At 48.8% G+C, this 18551-nt stretch overlaps 1 protein-coding gene across 1 annotated transcript in view; it reads left to right on the forward strand.

Annotated features, from left to right (window-relative positions):
* plekha7b (pleckstrin homology domain containing, family A member 7b) overlaps window positions 1-18551 on the forward strand; it is a 176292-nt gene that overhangs the window by 86453 nt on the left and 71288 nt on the right. The window contains exons 4-5 of the mRNA XM_056278536.1: window positions 6971-7054; window positions 17004-17112. Of these exons, the coding sequence (XP_056134511.1) occupies window positions 6971-7054; window positions 17004-17112 (193 nt within the window). The remainder of the gene's footprint in view (window positions 1-6970; window positions 7055-17003; window positions 17113-18551) is intronic.

An 18551-nucleotide genomic window follows, 5' to 3' on the forward strand; every position in this document is an offset into this window, starting at 1 on the left:
GGTTCTGTGTTCAGTCACCCTGCTCACCGTGAAACCCAGGTTCTGTGTTCAGTCACCCTGCTCACCATGAAACCCAGGTTCTGTGTTCAGTCACCCTGCTCACCGTGAAACCCAGGTTCTGTCTTCAGTCACCCTGCTCACTGTGAAACCCAGGTTCTGTCTTCAGTCACCATGAAACCCAGGTTCTGTGTTCAGTCACCATGAAACCCAGGTTCTGTGTTCAGTCACCAGCCACTGGGCATTGGTGTTGTGTGATGCCTCTTTTCCCATACATCCCTCCAGCATCTCCGGGGCTCTGCTCTGGGTGGGTCTGCTGTTGTACCCTTGTTACCCTGCAGCTGGGAATAGTACCCTTTGGGCGGTTCTTTGAGAACTTCTGGCTTCTGCTTCTCCGGTGTGCCTCCTCGGCCTGGTGGCCAGAGCTGTGTGCCGTTGCGTGGCAGTTTCCAGGGCCTGACTAATGGACATCTTGCTGTAGTTCTTCAATCAGGGCCTGTCTTTCCTCACCCCTTTCTGCACCTCTATATCTGGCTAACAACTCTCTGTGCTGCTTTCGTCTTGGCTTCCAGCCTTCTCTTCCATGGATGGTGGTACTGTTAGTGACCTGTGATCTTAATCCTGTACCCAAGCATCTCCAGGATTGCAGACGCAGTGGCATATACGAGCTAGCTGGACTCTGCTATGGTGGCAGTCGAGATACTGCCTAAGGCTGTGTTCACATCCTCGAGCAGGTTTTGTGATGTACTTTGTCCTGAGTCGTGGAAGCCGTGCCGTGATGCCAGGGGGTTGACAGACTTTAGTTTGGCCATGATTCTCATCTGAACCAAGGTAGTTTCAGCTGTCATGGCTGGTAGGATCGTTTCAGCTGGTTGGAGTCTGTTCTCGTATATCTCCTGCCTGCTGGGTGCCATTCAGGGAGCTGAACTGTATAGCCATCCTGTCTGAGCCTCTCCATCTCAGTTGTGACAGCAGCTTCCTTCTACTGTTGTACATTGAGCCACTAGCTGCTTCTGAGTCAGTGTGGAAGTAGGTCTCTCTGCTGGTCGGTAGTCCACAGTTCCCACATACGCCTCATATAGCCCCTCTCCGGGGATCTGCTGTTATAGTAGCACTCCATCAGTTCCAGGTTCTCAGCCCTTGGCCATGAACGTCTTGTTCCAGTAGCCCACTTCTCACCAGGTTGCCCTGGTTCCCCAACAGCTGACACGGACCTTGTTAACCCGGGCGATGTCCAAGACGGTATAACTCATTATTCATGTTACCATCACGCATATCTGAGGTTTTAGATCGATCAATAGATAGATAGATAGATAGATAGATAGATAGATAGATAGATAGATAGATAGATAGATAGATAGATAGATAGATAGATAGATAGATAGATAGATAGATAGATAGATAGATAGATAGATAGATAGATAGATAGATAGATAGATGAGAGATAGACGGGATGTAGGGGAAAACTTTTAATACATCGCAGGACAAGCTTGTTTCGTGCGTCGTGCACTTCATCAGCTGCTAATGTCATTCAACAAAGAAAACACACAATTTACGTTGCCCCGCATCACGGCCCTACATTCGGTGGACAGCAACCAGTGAGAGGAGAAAACATGAAAACTATTACAAACCGATGGGGTAGGTAGTTACAATGCACAGCAACCAATGGTGGGGTAGAAAACATTACAACCAATGGGGTAAGGGGTTGGGGCTTGTTTATATGTATATTGTATATGTGTGTGTGTGTGTGTGTGTGTGTGTGTGTGTATATATGTATATATATGTATATGTATGTATGTTTATATATATGTATATATGTGTATATATACATGTATGTATGTATGTATATATGTATATATATGTGTGTATATATGTGTGTATATATGTGTGTATATATGTGTGTATATATGTATATGTATGTATGTATATATATGTGTGTATATATATGTATATATGTATATATATATATAAATTGCTCCCTAGCATCTTGTCCTTTGGAATGTGATGTATGACTTAAAAAATGGGCCGCTCGTGTACTAGAACTGCAGTCATTAAAGAATTTAAGCAGGTTGTTTCTCTTCTTCAGCTCTTCATTATATCAAGGAAGGCTGTCCACACCGGTGACCTGTGTGGCGCGGAGTAAGGAAATACTGCAGTGTGGAAGGGGGGGAACGTGATTTGGGACCAGACCATGGCGGAACTGCATATCTAATATCCAGGAGATCTTTCCAGGGAGAGAAACGGGAGAGGTCGGTGTGTAATGTAACGGAGGTCTGATGTGAGCCTCCTCCGGCACCGCCGGACAGACAGGCCGCCCTCCTCCATGTCAGTGGCTCCAAGACCAGCGGTAGCCTCCCTGCAGCAGCCGCTCTCCCATGCAGGATGATGCCCTCGGTAGTGGTGGTGGACAACGGCTCCGAGCGGCACACACAGACCTACTGTGTTGTGGTATTTGTTGGCTAAGTGGGGGGTGGGAAGCTGTGAATTCCATGACAAATAGTTCAGAAATAATGTGGCTGAAACAAAAGGCCGAAAGAATGCCGCTGGTTCCTAATTAACAAAGGATGCTTGGTGCAGGGCTCTGTGGGTCCGCCGCAGTTCACAGAATCATGTGCCGTTGGCAGGAACAAAGCCCGGGCCGGGCCGGGCCGGGCCGGGCCGGGGTTTGTGTGTCTCTGTGTGTGTGCCTATGTGTTAAGCGCCGACACTGTGTGTCCACGTTTCACGTCATGCTGTTGTGTTTCGGAGTCACTTATCACCCGTTGCTGCTGAACTTTTGAGAAATGTCAACTCATAAATCTCTCCGGGCTGTTTGATTCGCCCCCCCCCCCCCCACCAGCTGCATGATGATGCAATGAAGGCCTAGTAGTTCATGTTTCTGTCCTTTATATTTTCACTATCAGATGGGCCGTCTTTTCAGACGTGTTTGTCACGGCTATTTCTGTGGTTAATCTTGTTTGTGTTTGCGTAGATACAGGAGCATGTGGGCTGTGATCTGAGCTGGGGAAAGGACATGGCCTGTAGATACAGGAGCATGTGGGCTGTGATCTGAGCTGGGGAAAGGACATGGCCTGTAGATACAGGAGCATGTGGGCTGTGATCTGAGCTGGGGAAAGGACATGGCCTGGGCCTGGGCCTGCATTGCAGCATCCACCCTGTCCTAATTCATAAAGGGATGCACAGCGTCGTTCCCTCGTAGCGCCCCGACTTCCTAGAAAATAGTTTTTATGGCGGTTCTGCTTTGTTTGGGGGTGCACAGCATCAACAGAGTGTGACATGAAGGATGAGATTTCCAAGGGGAGGAGGAGGAAGGGAACAAAACTGGACCTTAAAGTGCACAGGGCAGATGTAAATGCACGACACTGCGGTATGGTACGAGGTAGACTATACTGCATTGTTGTGCATTTAAATAGCTTTTTTAGCCAGCATGAGAGGGATGAGGTCCTCAGCGCTTCATAGATGCGGTGTGCCTTATTCAGACGTATGGCCCACCACTATCCTAAACAAGCTGCACTTTAGTAGAGAGCCTGCAGAGTCCTGTGCTTTGTGATGGACATGTACAATGTCCAGGTAATGTTTGGTTCAGACTGGCAGCCTTTCGTGCAGCTGCACAGTGCGTGTATGGTTGCAGTTAGAAGAGCCAAAGCTGAGCATTTCCTCACCGAAACTCTAAACAATCTCAACAATCCTTTGACATTTTGGAAGACTATTACATCCTTAGCTGGAAATTAAAATGGTACAGAGCTTCCTCCATGCATTGTTAAGGACTCACATAAAATCTCTGACAAATACGAAATGCTTGGTCGCTCTAATGAGCATTTCATTGTCCCTGGTTCCTTGTTCGACTCTCAACAATACTCACGAAAATTCCCCTGCTGTTTGTTCTGACGGTCGTGTTACGGTAAGCCAGTCCTTTAGTTTTAATCCTGTTACAGTCTCAGAGGTGTACAAAACCTCTAGACACTCGTAAATCGACAGGTCTTGATAACTTGGAGCCTTGCTTTCTGAAGCCAGCAGCTGATTTTATCGCGCCAACCCTGACATGTCTTTTTAATCCTTCCCTGGAAACTTACAAAATTCCTCTTTCATGGAAATCTGCCTTTGTTCTTCCCCTGTTGAAAGGGGGGGGGGACCCTAGAGTCTTCAACAATGACAGGCCCACCTCCAAACTGTCTGTCCTGGTTAAGGTTCTGGAATCCCTTGTGAGTGAACAACTGGAAGAGTTTTTATTTGCTAACAACATTTTATATGATTCTCAATCAGGTTTCAGGAAAAAGCACAGCATGACCACAGAGGCGTGCTGTTAATGATTTTGTTAAGCCAATGATTTCTTAAAGTTAATGATTTTTAGATCTTTAGACAATATGCATCACTGTGCAGCCCTTTTCATTGACTTATCCAAGGCTTTTGATCCAGTGGATCATGTAATATTGAATCAAATACTTATCAGTGTGGGTCTGTCAGGACAACCTGTCTGTTGGTTTGAAAACTATCTATTAGGCAGATCTCAGTGTGTGCAGGGTGAAGGTATAAATTCTAGCTCCCTCAGTGTACCCCAGGGATCGGTCCTGGGACCACTCCAACTCACTATAGATATCAACTGTCTCGATCAAAATGTTTCCAGCGCAAATTTCTACTTTTATGCCGACGACGCTGTGATATCCTGCTCTGCATCCTCACCAAACCAGGCTCTTCGTCAGCTACAACTTGCTTTTAATACTGTACAACTCACCCTGTATGATTTAAAACCTGTTTTGAATAATCACAAAACAAAACGCATGATGTTTTCCAGTGCAAAGACAAAGCCACTAAGCCTTCCATCTATCACCACTTTTCAGGCCTATGGGGTTGAGTTTGTACCTCAATACCAATACCTAGGCATCGTAATTGATGATTCTTTCTTTTAAGCCTGACGTTCAGCAACTGGTGAAAAAAATGAAGTTGAAATTGGGTTTTTATTTTAGAAACAAGTCTTTCTTTTCCTTCAAGGCCAAAAGGAGACTTCTTGTTTGTAACTTTTTTGTCTGGACTATGGCGATGTTATATACATGCATGCATCTTTGCAATGCCTACATTAGCTGGATACTGTCTACCATGGAGCACTGAGCTTTAGCACACATTTTAAAGCCCTTACTCACTATTGTTCCTTGTATGCTCGGGTTTGATGGTCTTCCTTGTCCACCCATAGACTTAATCATTGGCAAATTTTGATTTAAAAGGCTATTCTTGGTTTGCTTCCACCTTACATACGGATATAAATCCGTCAGAAAAGCACGGGGAGTTATTGTCTCTGCTCCCAGGACTTATTCATACTATCTGTCCCTAAAGCCCATGATGAATTGGGGAAACGTGGCGTTTAAGTTCGCTGCTCCCTCTGCATGGAGACAGTTGCAAAATGACCTGAATCTTCAGGAGCTGGTCTCGTTGTATGCATTCAAAGTATTGTTTAATGATTTGCAGGCAGGCACATCTGGCTGCAGATGTTTTGACTGATTTATATTACCCCTACATGATCCCTGATGTTGATGACTTGCATGAATAGTTTAACATTTTATGATTGTGGAATTTATTTTTATTGTAAATTGCTACGTGTTTTTATGTCTGCAAACCTGTCAATTGTGTTGATGGCTGTCTTGGCCAGGATGCTCCTTTAAAAGAGATTTTTCAGTGTCAATGAGCTTTTTCCTGGTTAGGTTGGGAAAGGTTAAATAAAGAAATAAAAAAAATCAATAATGGAAGAGTAGCTACAGGAAGAGCTCTCTTATATACATTTACAACCTTTACAAGCTCACAAGCTAAGCACTAGTTCAGTGTTCCAGCTTCTTTGTTCCTAATTGATCGTGAATATCAATGTAGCAAAACCATTCAATGTCATGTGACTGAAGGGGTCACTTAGTTGAGTGATGAAACGTATCTGTCGATAAACATTGTATCCAGATGAACTGATTCAACCTTCTTTGATGTTCCCCTCATCTCATCATCAACCGCTTATCCGGGGTCGGGTCGCGGTGGCAGCAAGCTAAGTAGGGCACCCCAGACCTCCCTCTCCCCAGCAACGCCCTCCAGCTCCTCCTGGGGGGATCTCAAGGCCTTCCCAGGCCAGATTGGACTCGTAGTCCCTCTAGCAAGTTCTGGGTCTACCCCGGGGGGTCTCCTCCCAGTTGGACGTGCGCAGAAAACCTCCAAAGGAAGGCGCCCAGGAGGCATCCTGATCTGATGCCCGATCCACCTCAACTGGCTCCTTTCGACGCGAAGGAGCAGCGGCTCTACTCCGAGCTCCCTCCGGATGTCTGAGCTCCTCACCCTATCTCTAAGGCTGAGCCCAGACACCCTACGGAGGAAACTCATTTCAGCCATATTTATCCGTCCGAGAATCGCCTCCTTAACGTGGTGGAGGGGTTTGGGTGTCCCGGTGATGCTTGGGAGCTGTGTTGTCGGGGGCAATAGCTCCTGGTAGGGTCTCCCAAGGCAAATTGGTCCCAGAGGAGGAGCCAGACTAAGAGAGATTCTCAAGAAACCCGATGAATTTACAACAACAGAGTCACAGCACCTCGCCCAGCAAAAGGGAAACCGGGGCCCCCTCCTGGAGCCAGACCTGGGAAGGGAGCTCGCCGGCAAGCATCCGGTGGCCCGGCCAGCCTAATGCTTTATGTAAAGCCATGAATGAATGAACCCTGGCAACTGAAACCAATAAAGCCTGGTGAGCTTGCTTGGGGGGAGATTGAGCGTCACAGTTTTTGATAAATAAGACGAGCTTTGAACACCACACATGCGTTGGAATAACCACGCCTTCTGCAGCTGGCTGGGACGGTTATTATAAGTAAAAAAAACAACTTTGTGTGGTCATTTAGTGTGCCAAACTATGAGGGCATGCCTGTAAGAGGGCTGCAATCCAGCCAAGCAGGATATGATTAATGACTTGATTCTAATTTAGTTTTCTTCCCTCCCTCTCTCTCTCTTCCCTCTCCTGCAGCCACAACCAGAGGACTACATCGTTTCGGCACCCTGTGACCGGACAGATATCCCCTGAAAATACGGAATACACACTGCAGGACAGGTGAGTGTATCGCCTCTGCACCAGGAAGGACGGTTGTACAGGGGGCTTCGCTGTGGCGTTAGGTTAGCTCAAGGCCACGCTGCGGGGCTCTGGATATATACTGAGGAATATTCTGGAAATATACTGAGACTGTCACTCTCCCTGATGGAGCAGATCAGAAAAGAAGATAGCCATCTCGTCGGTGCTGCAGGAGTTAGCCTGAGCTAAAGCTCCCCCTGTTAACTGACGTGTGGCCATAGTCTAAGTCACCAAGACTTAGTGGTCATGGTCATATGACCACATAGCCATTAAGACTAAGTGGTCATAGTCACTGAGGGATGAGCATTCTCATTTTTGTAATGGTCATGGATTTTATCATGACGGTCACAGCTGATTAAACATCGGCGCTCTCGTTCTAGCGGACTTCAAGGTATATTTTCTATAAATGACTTCCTCAAGAGAATTGATGGTGATGAGCCCAGCATCTTATCACTCACAATATGCCTCTGAATGGGCTCCTGGCATGCCTGGAGGCGTGAAAGTGTCTCATACATCAGCCAAGTAGTTAGGGCTATGTTACTGAATGACTATTGTTCTGATTATTATGACTATGATGATGATGATGATTATTGTTATTATTATTGCTCTTAAGGCTGGGACATGCTTCTGCATAGGTGCACACATAAATACGGTTTATTCAAGAGTGGTCACAAAAAAATTCTTTGGTTTATCTAAAAACTGTACATTATAGTTGTGCCGGCATTTCTTGTCACCCCGTGTTCCTGAAAATATTTCTTGTTGATTCCCCTTGTTCCACTTTTTTCTCCATTTGCTGCTATCGGTTGGAATGGCCTAACAGTCGGCTAAGCTCGTGGTTGTTAACGTCATTGTGTTACTCGTCCTGCAGGGGTGTCAGATTTAAGACAAAGCAGAACATGAAGCAGTAGCTGTCAGGTTGTACATGCATGCTGGCGGGTGTTGGATGGCCCCCCTCAGGCTTCGTAACCACAGGTTCCAAGACTCGGCGAGTGTAAGTCGAGGGTTTGAGTCAAGCATCTCTGCTCGACATCCTCTGTGTTGGAGCGTTGTCTTGTCAAAGCAACGCACAGCTGATTGTGATTCATCTTTTCTCCCTGTGGCCCTTCTCTCGAACCCTCCTCCGTTATCCCCTGTCCGGCACTACTGAGCCATGGATTTGCACACCATCAAGGGTTTGATGGTTAGGGTATCCTCACGTGCATATTTTCAGCTGTAGCAGAATCACTTGTGTATGGTATGATTCCATACCTGATCCCTTTAAGCTTGTCCTGCTGACAAGAGAACCAGACTTACACCCTTCATCAGGACTTCAGGAGACTCACTGATGTGTCTCAAGACGTTTTTAGTGCTGGAAGAGTTTTATCTAAAAGTCCCAGCACTTCCTACTGTGTTGTGTTGCTGCTTTATTTTTTCAAATAGGGTGGCAAGTAAATCAAGAGCTGGAGACATGCGCTACATAGCCATCCCTCCGTTATCCAAGCCGCTTATCCGAATTCAGGTCGCGGGGATGCTGGAGCCTATCCCAGCAGTCATTGGGCGGCAGGCGGGGAGACACCCTGGACAGGCCGCCAGGCCATTGCAAGGCCGACACACACACACACACACCTAGGGACAATCTAGTACAGTTGATTCACCTGACCTACAAGTTTTCGGACCGTGGCAGGAAACCCATGCGGACACAGGGAGAACATACAAGTACACGCGTGTGTGAAGGTGCAGTGCCAGCAGGGGGCGATGATTAATTCAATGCCAGCAACTCCCCACAGAGGAAAAGAAGCGTACACCATTTTCCAAAATCCCTCCCCTAAACCTAACCCAACCCGAACCCTAACCTGCTTTCACCTCTTAAGCATCGCCCCCTGCTGGCACTGCACCTTCAACCCGGGTCGGTCCCTTTAGTCGATCCGGCGATCCCCGTGATGGTAGGTGTTACATCTGGCACTGTTAGGACAGTGCTTTGCTTTACGTTAATTTCAGTGTTGTGTTTACGTCACCTGTTTGCTTGATGGTCAGTTGGGTATGCTGATTAAATGGAGTAGGTTCAGCTCCAAAGACAGCTCCGGTTTTGTCTGTTATTTCAACATAACATTGGCGACGAGAAATGGCTGATCGTTCTCTACCACCACCCTCTCCCTTCCTAGCCCTGCCGGGCAAGCCATCGGTGGCGTGGCCCCGCTGGATGTCCTCGGTGGGGGAGCAGAAGGCCCTAGGGTGCCTCTGGGCATGTGAGCACTGGCACATGTATCTCTACAGATGCTTATTCACGCTGAGGACGGACCACCAGGCCCTCACCACCCTGCTGGCCACATCAGGCATGGGCCACAAACCACGCCGTCTCCACTGTTGGGCCTGCAGTTCACACCAGACCGGGACAATGCGGTGACTGACCTGCTATCACGCTTGGTCCTCAGCCCCACCTCTGGGCCCCGAACGGGACCAGGCCGAGCATGACCTTGTCCAGCTCCTCCACACACCCCTTCAAGAGACGGTGTCCCTGCAGGAGCTCCAGGATGCCTCAGCTGATGACCCCACCCTCTACACTCTCGACCTACATCAGGCAGGGCTGGCCGGCGAGGGTACCAGACGAGCTGCTCCCCTACTTCAGGGTCAAGGACGAGTTGTGTTGGAATGACACCTGCATCACTCGCGGGCTCTGCACTGTGGCCCCAGGTGCCCTTCGGGTGCGTATCCTTGCTATGGCGCACGAGGGCCACTTGGACATAGTCAGGCTCAAACAGCGGTGTCGCGATGTCGTGTGGTGGCCAGACATTGACAGGGAAGTCAAGACCCTGGTCAAGGACTGCACTGTCCGTCTCCTGAGTGGTAAGACCAGGGCCCCAGCCCCACCCCCGCCCATGCAGCCGTTGGACTGGCCATCCCAACCCGTGGGCTCAGTCACAGCCAAGGCGTTGATCGACATTCTCGACACCCTGTTCACACGTTGGGGCCTGCCCAAGAGGATCACGACCGACAACGGCCCCCAAATGGTCTCGCACGAGCTGCCCTCCTATCCGGCGGGGAAGGGGATCCGCCACAGCTGCACAGCCTTTTACAACCCTGCTGCGGACGGGGGTGTGGAATGGCTGAATCAATCACTGAGAAATGGAATAAGGGTTCACCTGGCACAAGGGTGCATACTCACCACCAGCCTCCTCCAGACGCTGCTGCATTACCAGGCCGCCCGACACGCCACCACAAGAGTCTCCCCAGCTTCCCTCATGCTGGGGCGGGAGCTCCAACTACCTCTGGACAGGCTCCGCCCTACACCGGCTCAGGCCCCAGTCCACCCAGTTCAAGACACAGTTGCCACACGCCAACGCCCGATGAAGAATCGCTTCGACAGGGCCCGACATGCCAGACCATCTGCCATCGCTGTCTCGGACTGGGTCAGGATCCGGCGACCCCACTGTGACAACAAGCTCCAGTCGTTCTTGTCGGACCCTGTTCAGGCCCAGCTTCATTCAGGCTTGCCGACGGCACTCGCTGACATGCTAGCCGCCTGCGTAAGGTGCAGGCCCCCCCTGGGCCGAGACTGAGTGTGCCGGCAGCATGGTTCGATGCCGCAGCAACACCAGCCCTCCAGCCCGGCCTGGTGCGGTGGGGCCACCACCAGTAGTTGCTGCACCCGAGCCCCACCTGGTCAGGGCACGCAGCAGGCCCGGGCACCTGCGTGACTGAGACTGAGTACCACTCCTAGCTTATGGGGGGGGGGGGTGTTACATCTGGCACTGTTAGGACAGTGCATTGCTTTACGTTAATTTCAGTGTTGTGTTTACGTCACCTGTTTGCTCGATGGTCAGTTGGGTATGTTGATTAAGTGCAGTAGGTTCAGCTCCAAAGACAGCTCCGGTTTTGTCTGTTGTGTCAGCACAACAGTAGGCAACGGAACAGACAGCCACGCTACCCGGACGCCCCTGGAGGCTGTTATCTTAAGGTTAGAAAAGCTGCACAATGTTGCTTTAAAAGTGGTGACGGCGGCTGTTGGAAAGCTTAAAAGCCTTAAATGATCTTAAATCCAATTTTAGGAGAATTTAAGGCTTTTAAGCTTTAAATGATGGTACACATTGGACGGTTCCGTCTGGTCCCCTTTGTCCTAAACAGTGTCACCACCGAGCAGCATTCACATTTATTGAAGTTGCTTTCCATGTGGGGAAAACGTGGATTAGCAGAGCAGCTAGCATCTGGTGAGGGCTTTGCCATTATGACGTTACAGGTTAAATGACTGAATACGGGTCACTTTGCCATTGAGGATAACGGTATGAAATACAGCTGAAGTGCCAGCTGCGGTTTGTTTCCCACATTATAAGAAACGTTACGAGAGGTGAATGAGTCTTGCTGGGCACAATTTAACCTACATAAGTAATTAACGCGAACCAGTCATCTAAAGCAGTGGTTCTCAACCTTTTTGGGGTCCTGGACCCCCTGCGTATTTTTGATCTACCCTGAGGACCCCTCCACCTGATCTTGGGGGAGGGGGGTTGCAATTTGATAGAAACAGTAGAAACTGCATTTTAAATTGCATTATAGCATTTATTCACTCTTTGGGGCAAAAATAAGAGCTTTCAGTTGTAACTTTGATATAGTTAACAAAACAGAATATGTATTCAGTAACTTTCAGATATATGTAACAAAACAGAATATGTATTCAGTAACTTTCAGATATGTGTAACAAAACAGAATATGTATTCAGTAACTTTCAGATATATGTAACAAAACAGAATATGCATTCAGTAACTTTCAGATATATGTAACAAAACAGAGTATGTATTCAGTAACTTTCAGATATATGTAACAACACAGAATATGTATTCAGTAACTTTCAGATATATGTAACAACACAGAATATGTATTCAGTAACTTTCAGATATGTGTAACAAAACAGAATATGTATTCAGTAACTTTCAGATATGTGTAACAAAACAGAATATGTATTCAGTAACTTTCAGATATATGTAACAACACAGAATATGTATTCAGTAACTTTCAGATATATGTAACAACACAGAATATGTATTCAGTAACTTTCAGATATATGTAACTGTCTCTCTCCTGCTCTGGTAACCTAGTTGGGCTTTGGAACCAGAAACTCCCTCTCTCTTCTGCCCCTCTCCCCTTCTTGTCTCCTGTACATGATGTGATGTGAAATATCACTTCCTGTCTGCCACAGTCCATCTTCCAGTTAACTGTCCAGGTGATAGTGACGGTAAACAGCCTGAGTGCCTCACATAAAAAGGAGAAGGTTGTGTCTCAGTGAGGTAAAAAATGTCCCTGAAGGGCAGTCGGGGTGGCGTGGCGGTCTGTTCCATTGCCTGCCATCACGGGGATCGCCGGGTAGAATCCTTGTGTTACTTCCGGCTTGGTCAGGTGTCCGTCCCTACTGGCACAATTGGCCATGTCTGCGGGTGGGAAGCCAGATGTGGGTGTGTGTCCTGGTCGCTGCACTAGCACCTCCTTTGGCCTGTTTGGGAGGGAAACTCCTCACTGTCAGGTGGAAAGAAGCGGCTGGCGACTCCATGTGTATTGGAGGAGGCATGTGGTAGTCCGCAGCCCTCCCCAGGTTGGCAGCGACCTGGGGTCTGGCTTGGAGAGTGGGATAATTGGCCAAGTACAATTGGAGAGAAAAAGGGTAAAAATCCTGAGGAAGAAATGCCGCTGTAAAGAGGTGGGCTCGGGTTCTGGCTGTGTTTGTGTCGCCGCGGTGTGTGTTCTCCTTTGCTGCCGCAGCACCGTTCCTTAACTTGTTCTCTGTCCCACGTCCTCTGATCCTCTGCTCTTCCTTCGCGTTGTCCAAGAGACCCACGCAAAGCAGGAAATAGCATTGGCACGAGGGCTCCTTTTAGCCCTCTGACAGAACAATGCGGCGGTCCTCATGAGCCGTAAACTGTGCAACACACTGCCATGCACGCCCGTGAAAAAGGGACGCAGGGAACTGACACAGAAACACATGCAGAACCACGGCAAGGCCGCCAGGAGTCTGAAGCCTCTTGCAGAACGTGATGTGGTCAGGCTCGAAGAGCCCTCTGCATGGAACAGAAAGGGGACGGCCCTGAAAGAAGTAAGTCCAAGGTCATATACCATTAGGACTGAAGATGGACAGGTCTGCTTAAGGTTCAGGAGACATTCCAGGGACAAGCAGGTGCTGAAATGACACCTCCTGTGGTGCATCCTCCTGACATGCACCCAACTGAGTTTCCTCCACCTACCCCAACGACGGAAACACCAGTCATGCGCGGGTCGTTATAATGGACTTGTAGGATAAAAATGACCCCCCTCCCCCCAAAAAAACCCCAAAACAAAACAAGAGACTTTGAGTTTGGTTAGGGATATCCTACATGTTGTCTGAGAAGGAGATCACACACTGTTTCCTGTTGTAAGCAAGCTCTTATTCTCGGGGAGGAGCGGGGTCTGTCTGCTCGGCCAGATACTGCAAAACTGCACAACGATGTTGCTGGTTTCATCCCCCAGCTGACACTTAGAAATGGCTCTGCCTCTGGAAATGGTTGTGGCTTAAGCCGACCATGCAGCTCAGGACTGTAGTCAACCTGCTCAAAGCACTGGGTCTTTCTGTTTCCAGCACAGGATACTTTATGCTAGCCGGCCTATGTCATACTATCCCAGATAACAAAATTGCTGTGGCCCGGACCCGTCCCGACACTTCCAGACACCGGCACTTTCATCCGGCCCACATATCGTGTGGAATGATGGCACTTGGGCGGTCCACTCCTGTTTGCCAGATCTGGGCCAGAACCAAGCCATAGCAATGCTGCATGTGCCACATATTTGCCAAAGGTGGCCCATATTTGTTGTGTGATATTTGGGCCGTATTCACCATTTACCACGCGGGGCCACTTCAGGGTCACATCCAGATCACATGTTGCCCAGAGCACCACATCTTTGCCAAAAAAGGCCCACATTTGATTTGGCACATTTGGGCCATATTTGCTATTATACATGCGGGCCACTTCAGTCTCCCATCCATTTTGTCAGGGCCAGAAGAAGGCCATCGGTGCCGCATCATTGCCTGAAGTGGCCCACATCCGGATGCCATCTGGGATGGCATTGTGTACATTATATTTTACTGCACTCTAACACTTGTAAGTTAGTGGAGGGATTGCCAGATTGTGTTTATTTCAGGTTTAAAAACATCTTATGATAGTGACGATGAGCTGAGTGACTGCTGCTTTTATTTCATCGTATACACTCTGGTTTGAGTTTGTGGACCTTTCTTTTTTTGGGGGGGGTAGGTCGAGGGCCCCCCCCCCAACTCCCCTGGGCTACACCCATGCAGCTTACACATGAGAGTATGCTAATGAGTTTCTGGGTTTGCGAGAGGTCCTACGGATGGGCTAGTTTGTGAATGATGTGCATGTTGGTGCCGTATACACAAGTGCGAGCTGTGCATGTGAGTGCGTGCTGCTGATTTAAATGTGTGTGTGGTCTTTGACAGTTACAGAAAGCGTGCTGGTGTATTGTGTGCACTGTCATAGCAGTCTGGATGTCACGTTTGGAGCTCTGTGCATGGAGCTTCCTTCACACGCCAGACGCTGTAGGACAGTTGACAGGTATAGCGGCGCTGGCTGGCCACGGTGTCTCGCTTCAGGCCGCTTCGGCGGCGTACATAATTGTTGTGTAGATCAAGTTGACCTTCTCTTATTGGGAAGGTCAGTTGAACTGCCTCCCCATACTGGAGATTAGTACAGCCATCAGAGCCGTCTAATCCTCTGACTGTTAACAACGCTAGAGTGTGAGACTTAGCCTAAAAAAGGAAGTATGTGGGGCGTCCAGGTAGTGTAGCGGTCTGTTCCGTTGCCTACCAACATGGGGATCGCCGGTTTGAATCCCCGTATTACCTCTGGCTTGGCCGGGCGTCCCTACAAACGGTCGCTGCACTAGCGCCTCCTCTGGTCAGTCAGGGCACCTGTTCGTGCTACGTCCCCCTGGTGAAACTCCTCACTGTCAGGTGAAAAGAAGCGGCTGGCGACTCCACATGTATGGGAGGAGGCATGTGGTAGTCTGCAGCCCTGCCCGATCAGCAGAGGGGGTGGAGCAGCGACCGGGACGGCTCGGAAGACTGGGGGTAACTGGCCATTACCCCCAGGAGGTAATGCTGGTTTTCTATTTAGGGAGTTCATTATGTTCAGCAGTTGTTCCAGTTATTCCAGCCTCCAGTCAGGGGAATGTAATGGCCGACTAGAGAACCAGCGATACCATGAGTCCCAGGATTTGGAGTTTAGAAATCCTGCATCAAACCACCTTTTTACCATTCGCCAATTTGTAGGCCTAAGGGGGAGGTCAGCACTGCAGATTAAGATTTGAATTCATGAGCGTCATGCTAGCGCTACGTGAGCGTCGGCTTCCCAGACACCGTTAATTAGCGTGTTCGTTCACCCATTTCAGGCCGCAACAATCCCCCAACAAAAGCACACGAAATCCTGGAGGGACTGACTAATCAAGACCACAGCCAACAACTGAAACTATAGGAATGTCAGAATGTGTTGATCCATGTTCAGTAATGCAGGTGAGAGGGCTGACCCGGTTCAGCTGGTGAGACGGAGAGTCCAGCCTGGAGAAGGCCTGCATGCACACACGTAAGTAGCGTACGGCAGTCTGAGCACGGATTTCCTTGCCTGCCTAAGTGTTTGTTTCCTTATTATGTGGTACTGGCACATGGGGGGGGGGCACGTGTCGGCCCTGTGATGGCCTGACGGCCTGTCCAGGGTGTCTCCCCGCCTGCTGCCCAATGACTGCCGGGCAAGGCTCCAGCATCCCGCAACCCCGATTGGGATGAGCGGCTTGGATAATGGCCGGATGGGTGCTTGTTCACCCCAAAGTTGAGCTACGGAGACGGCACCCTCCCTAGTTTGGTTACGAACGCTTCTGAGCGAACGGCAATACACGTAGAAAAGGTTGTTCTCCACAACACAGTCGCTTTGAGTTTTCCTTTTACGCTGTTGTCTAGCTGCTTAGCTCGTAAGGGTTTACACACACTCGCCCGCTACAGGATATTTCCTGACTGGCTCAGATTCCATCTTATCCCGAGGGTCCGAGTATCTGGCTGCCCCGGTGTTGGGATGGAATGTGTGCACAATGGCCACTTGAGGTCACAAAACCCTGTTCAAAGCCTCATTAGTAAGCATGAGAACGGGAACACAAAACCAACCGTCTGACTCTCGTTGAAACTGAGCCCTTAAAATGTCCTCCGTGGCGATTTTCCTGGATCCATAACAATGTGGTGATGCAGTGAGGAAGTCTGAAGCCTGTGGAATGCGTAGGAGGTGTGGATATGTGTGTGTGTGTCTGTGTGTGTGTGTGTGTGTGTGTGTGTGTGCATATTATGGAAGTCCGTGTACTAGACTGACGTAACCATTGTGATTTGGTTGGCTCAAGTTCAGAACACACCCAGAGAAGGGATCCCCACCCAGGCCCTGTGTGTGTGCACGAGTGTGACTTTGTGAGTCTGTGTGCATGTGAGTCTGTGTGCATGTGGGTCTGTGTGCATGTGAGTGCGTGTGCGGTAGAGGAAGATGGAGAGATATCACATCTGCTCTTGTTTTAGTGTTAGTTCAACCTGAGGTGCTTTTGTTCTCTCTTATTGTGTGGGTAGTTGCATGGGTGGGTTGGGACTCGCGGCCCCGGGGTGGGTGTTACAGAGTCCGAGCAAAAGTCCCTCGGTTGCTCACAGCGAAAAGCTTCCACTGTTCACACATCCACTGCAAAGCTATTGGCTATGACAGGTCGCGTGGCAGGGTCAGGAAGTGGTCATATCCTTCTTATGTGAAATGGTAGTCCAGCCGAATCCTCGACCCCATTGTGTGTATTTGTACTGTACGTAGAGAGAAACGACGAGGAGTCGAGCTCTCTAGCTAAATACCTGCACTTCTCAAGCCTTCCTCCTACTGATCCTGCTCTATGATGACTTGCTCTGCTGTAGGATAGAGTCCCGCATGTCCAAGCCACTGACAAATCAGAAGACCCCCATCATGGTCAACGACTCCTCCCCGCCTGTGACCTCGACAGCGGATGCCACCCCGGGGTCAAAGGTGGGTGCCGGTGTCTCTCCTCTTTTAGAGCAACAGTCGTGTTCGTCATTTGTGTTTGTTCCTCGTTTTTCTGCAGAGCCTAAACTCACACCAACCTCATGAACTCACACCAACCTCATGAATTCACACCAACCTCATGAACTCACACCAACCTCGTTAACTCACACCAACCTCATTAACTTACACCAACCTCATGAACTTATACCAACCTCGTGAACTTACACTAACCTCATGAACTCACACCAACCTCATGAACTTACACCAACCTCATGAACTCACACCAACCTCATGAACTCACACCAACCTCGTGAACTCACACCAACCTCATTAACTTACACCAACCTCATGAACTTACACCAAACTCATGAACTCACACCAACCTCATTAACTTACACCAACCTCATGAACTTACACCGGCCTCATGAACTCACACCAACCTCGTGAACTTACACCGGCCTCATGAACTCACACCAACCTCATGAACTCACACCAACCTCATGAACTTACACCAACCTCATGAACTCACATCAACCTCATGAACTTACACCAACCTCATTAACTTACACCAACCTCATTAACTTACACCAACCTATGAACTTACACCGGCCTCATGAACTCACACCAACCTCGTGAACTTACACTAACCTCGTGAACTCACACCAACCTCATGAACTTACACCAACCTCATGAACTTACACCAACCTCATGAACTCACACCAACCTCATTGACTTACACCTACCTCATGAACTCACACCAACCTCATGAACTTACACCAATCTCATGAACTCACACCAGCCTCATGAACTCACACCAACCTCATGAACTCACACCTACCTCATGAACTTACAGCTACCTCATGAACTTACACCTACCTTATGAACTTACACCAACCTCATTAACTTACACCAACCTCATGAACTCACACCAACCTCATGAACTCACACCAACCTCATGAACTTACACCAACCTCATGAACTCACACCAACCTCATTGACTTACACCTACCTCATGAACTCACACCAACCTCATGAACTTACACCAATCTCATGAACTCACACCAGCCTCATGAACTCACACCAACCTCATGAACTCACACCTACCTCATGAACTTACAGCTACCTCATGAACTTACACCTACCTTATGAACTTACACCAACCTCATTAACTTACACCAACCTCATGAACTCACACCAACCTCATGAACTCACACCAACCTCATGAACTTACACCAACCTCATGAACTCACACCAGCCTCATGAACTCACACCAACCTCATTAACTTACACCTACCTCATGAACTCACACCAACCTCATGAACTCACACCAACCTCATGAACTTACACTAACCTCATTAACTTACACCAACCTCATGAACTCACACCAACCTCATGAACTTACACCAACCTCATGAACTTACACTAACCTCATTAACTTACAC

This window comes from Lampris incognitus, chromosome 4 (genome assembly GCF_029633865.1).
Source record: "Lampris incognitus isolate fLamInc1 chromosome 4, fLamInc1.hap2, whole genome shotgun sequence".
In the NCBI taxonomy this organism is placed as follows: Eukaryota; Metazoa; Chordata; class Actinopteri; order Lampriformes; family Lampridae; genus Lampris; species Lampris incognitus.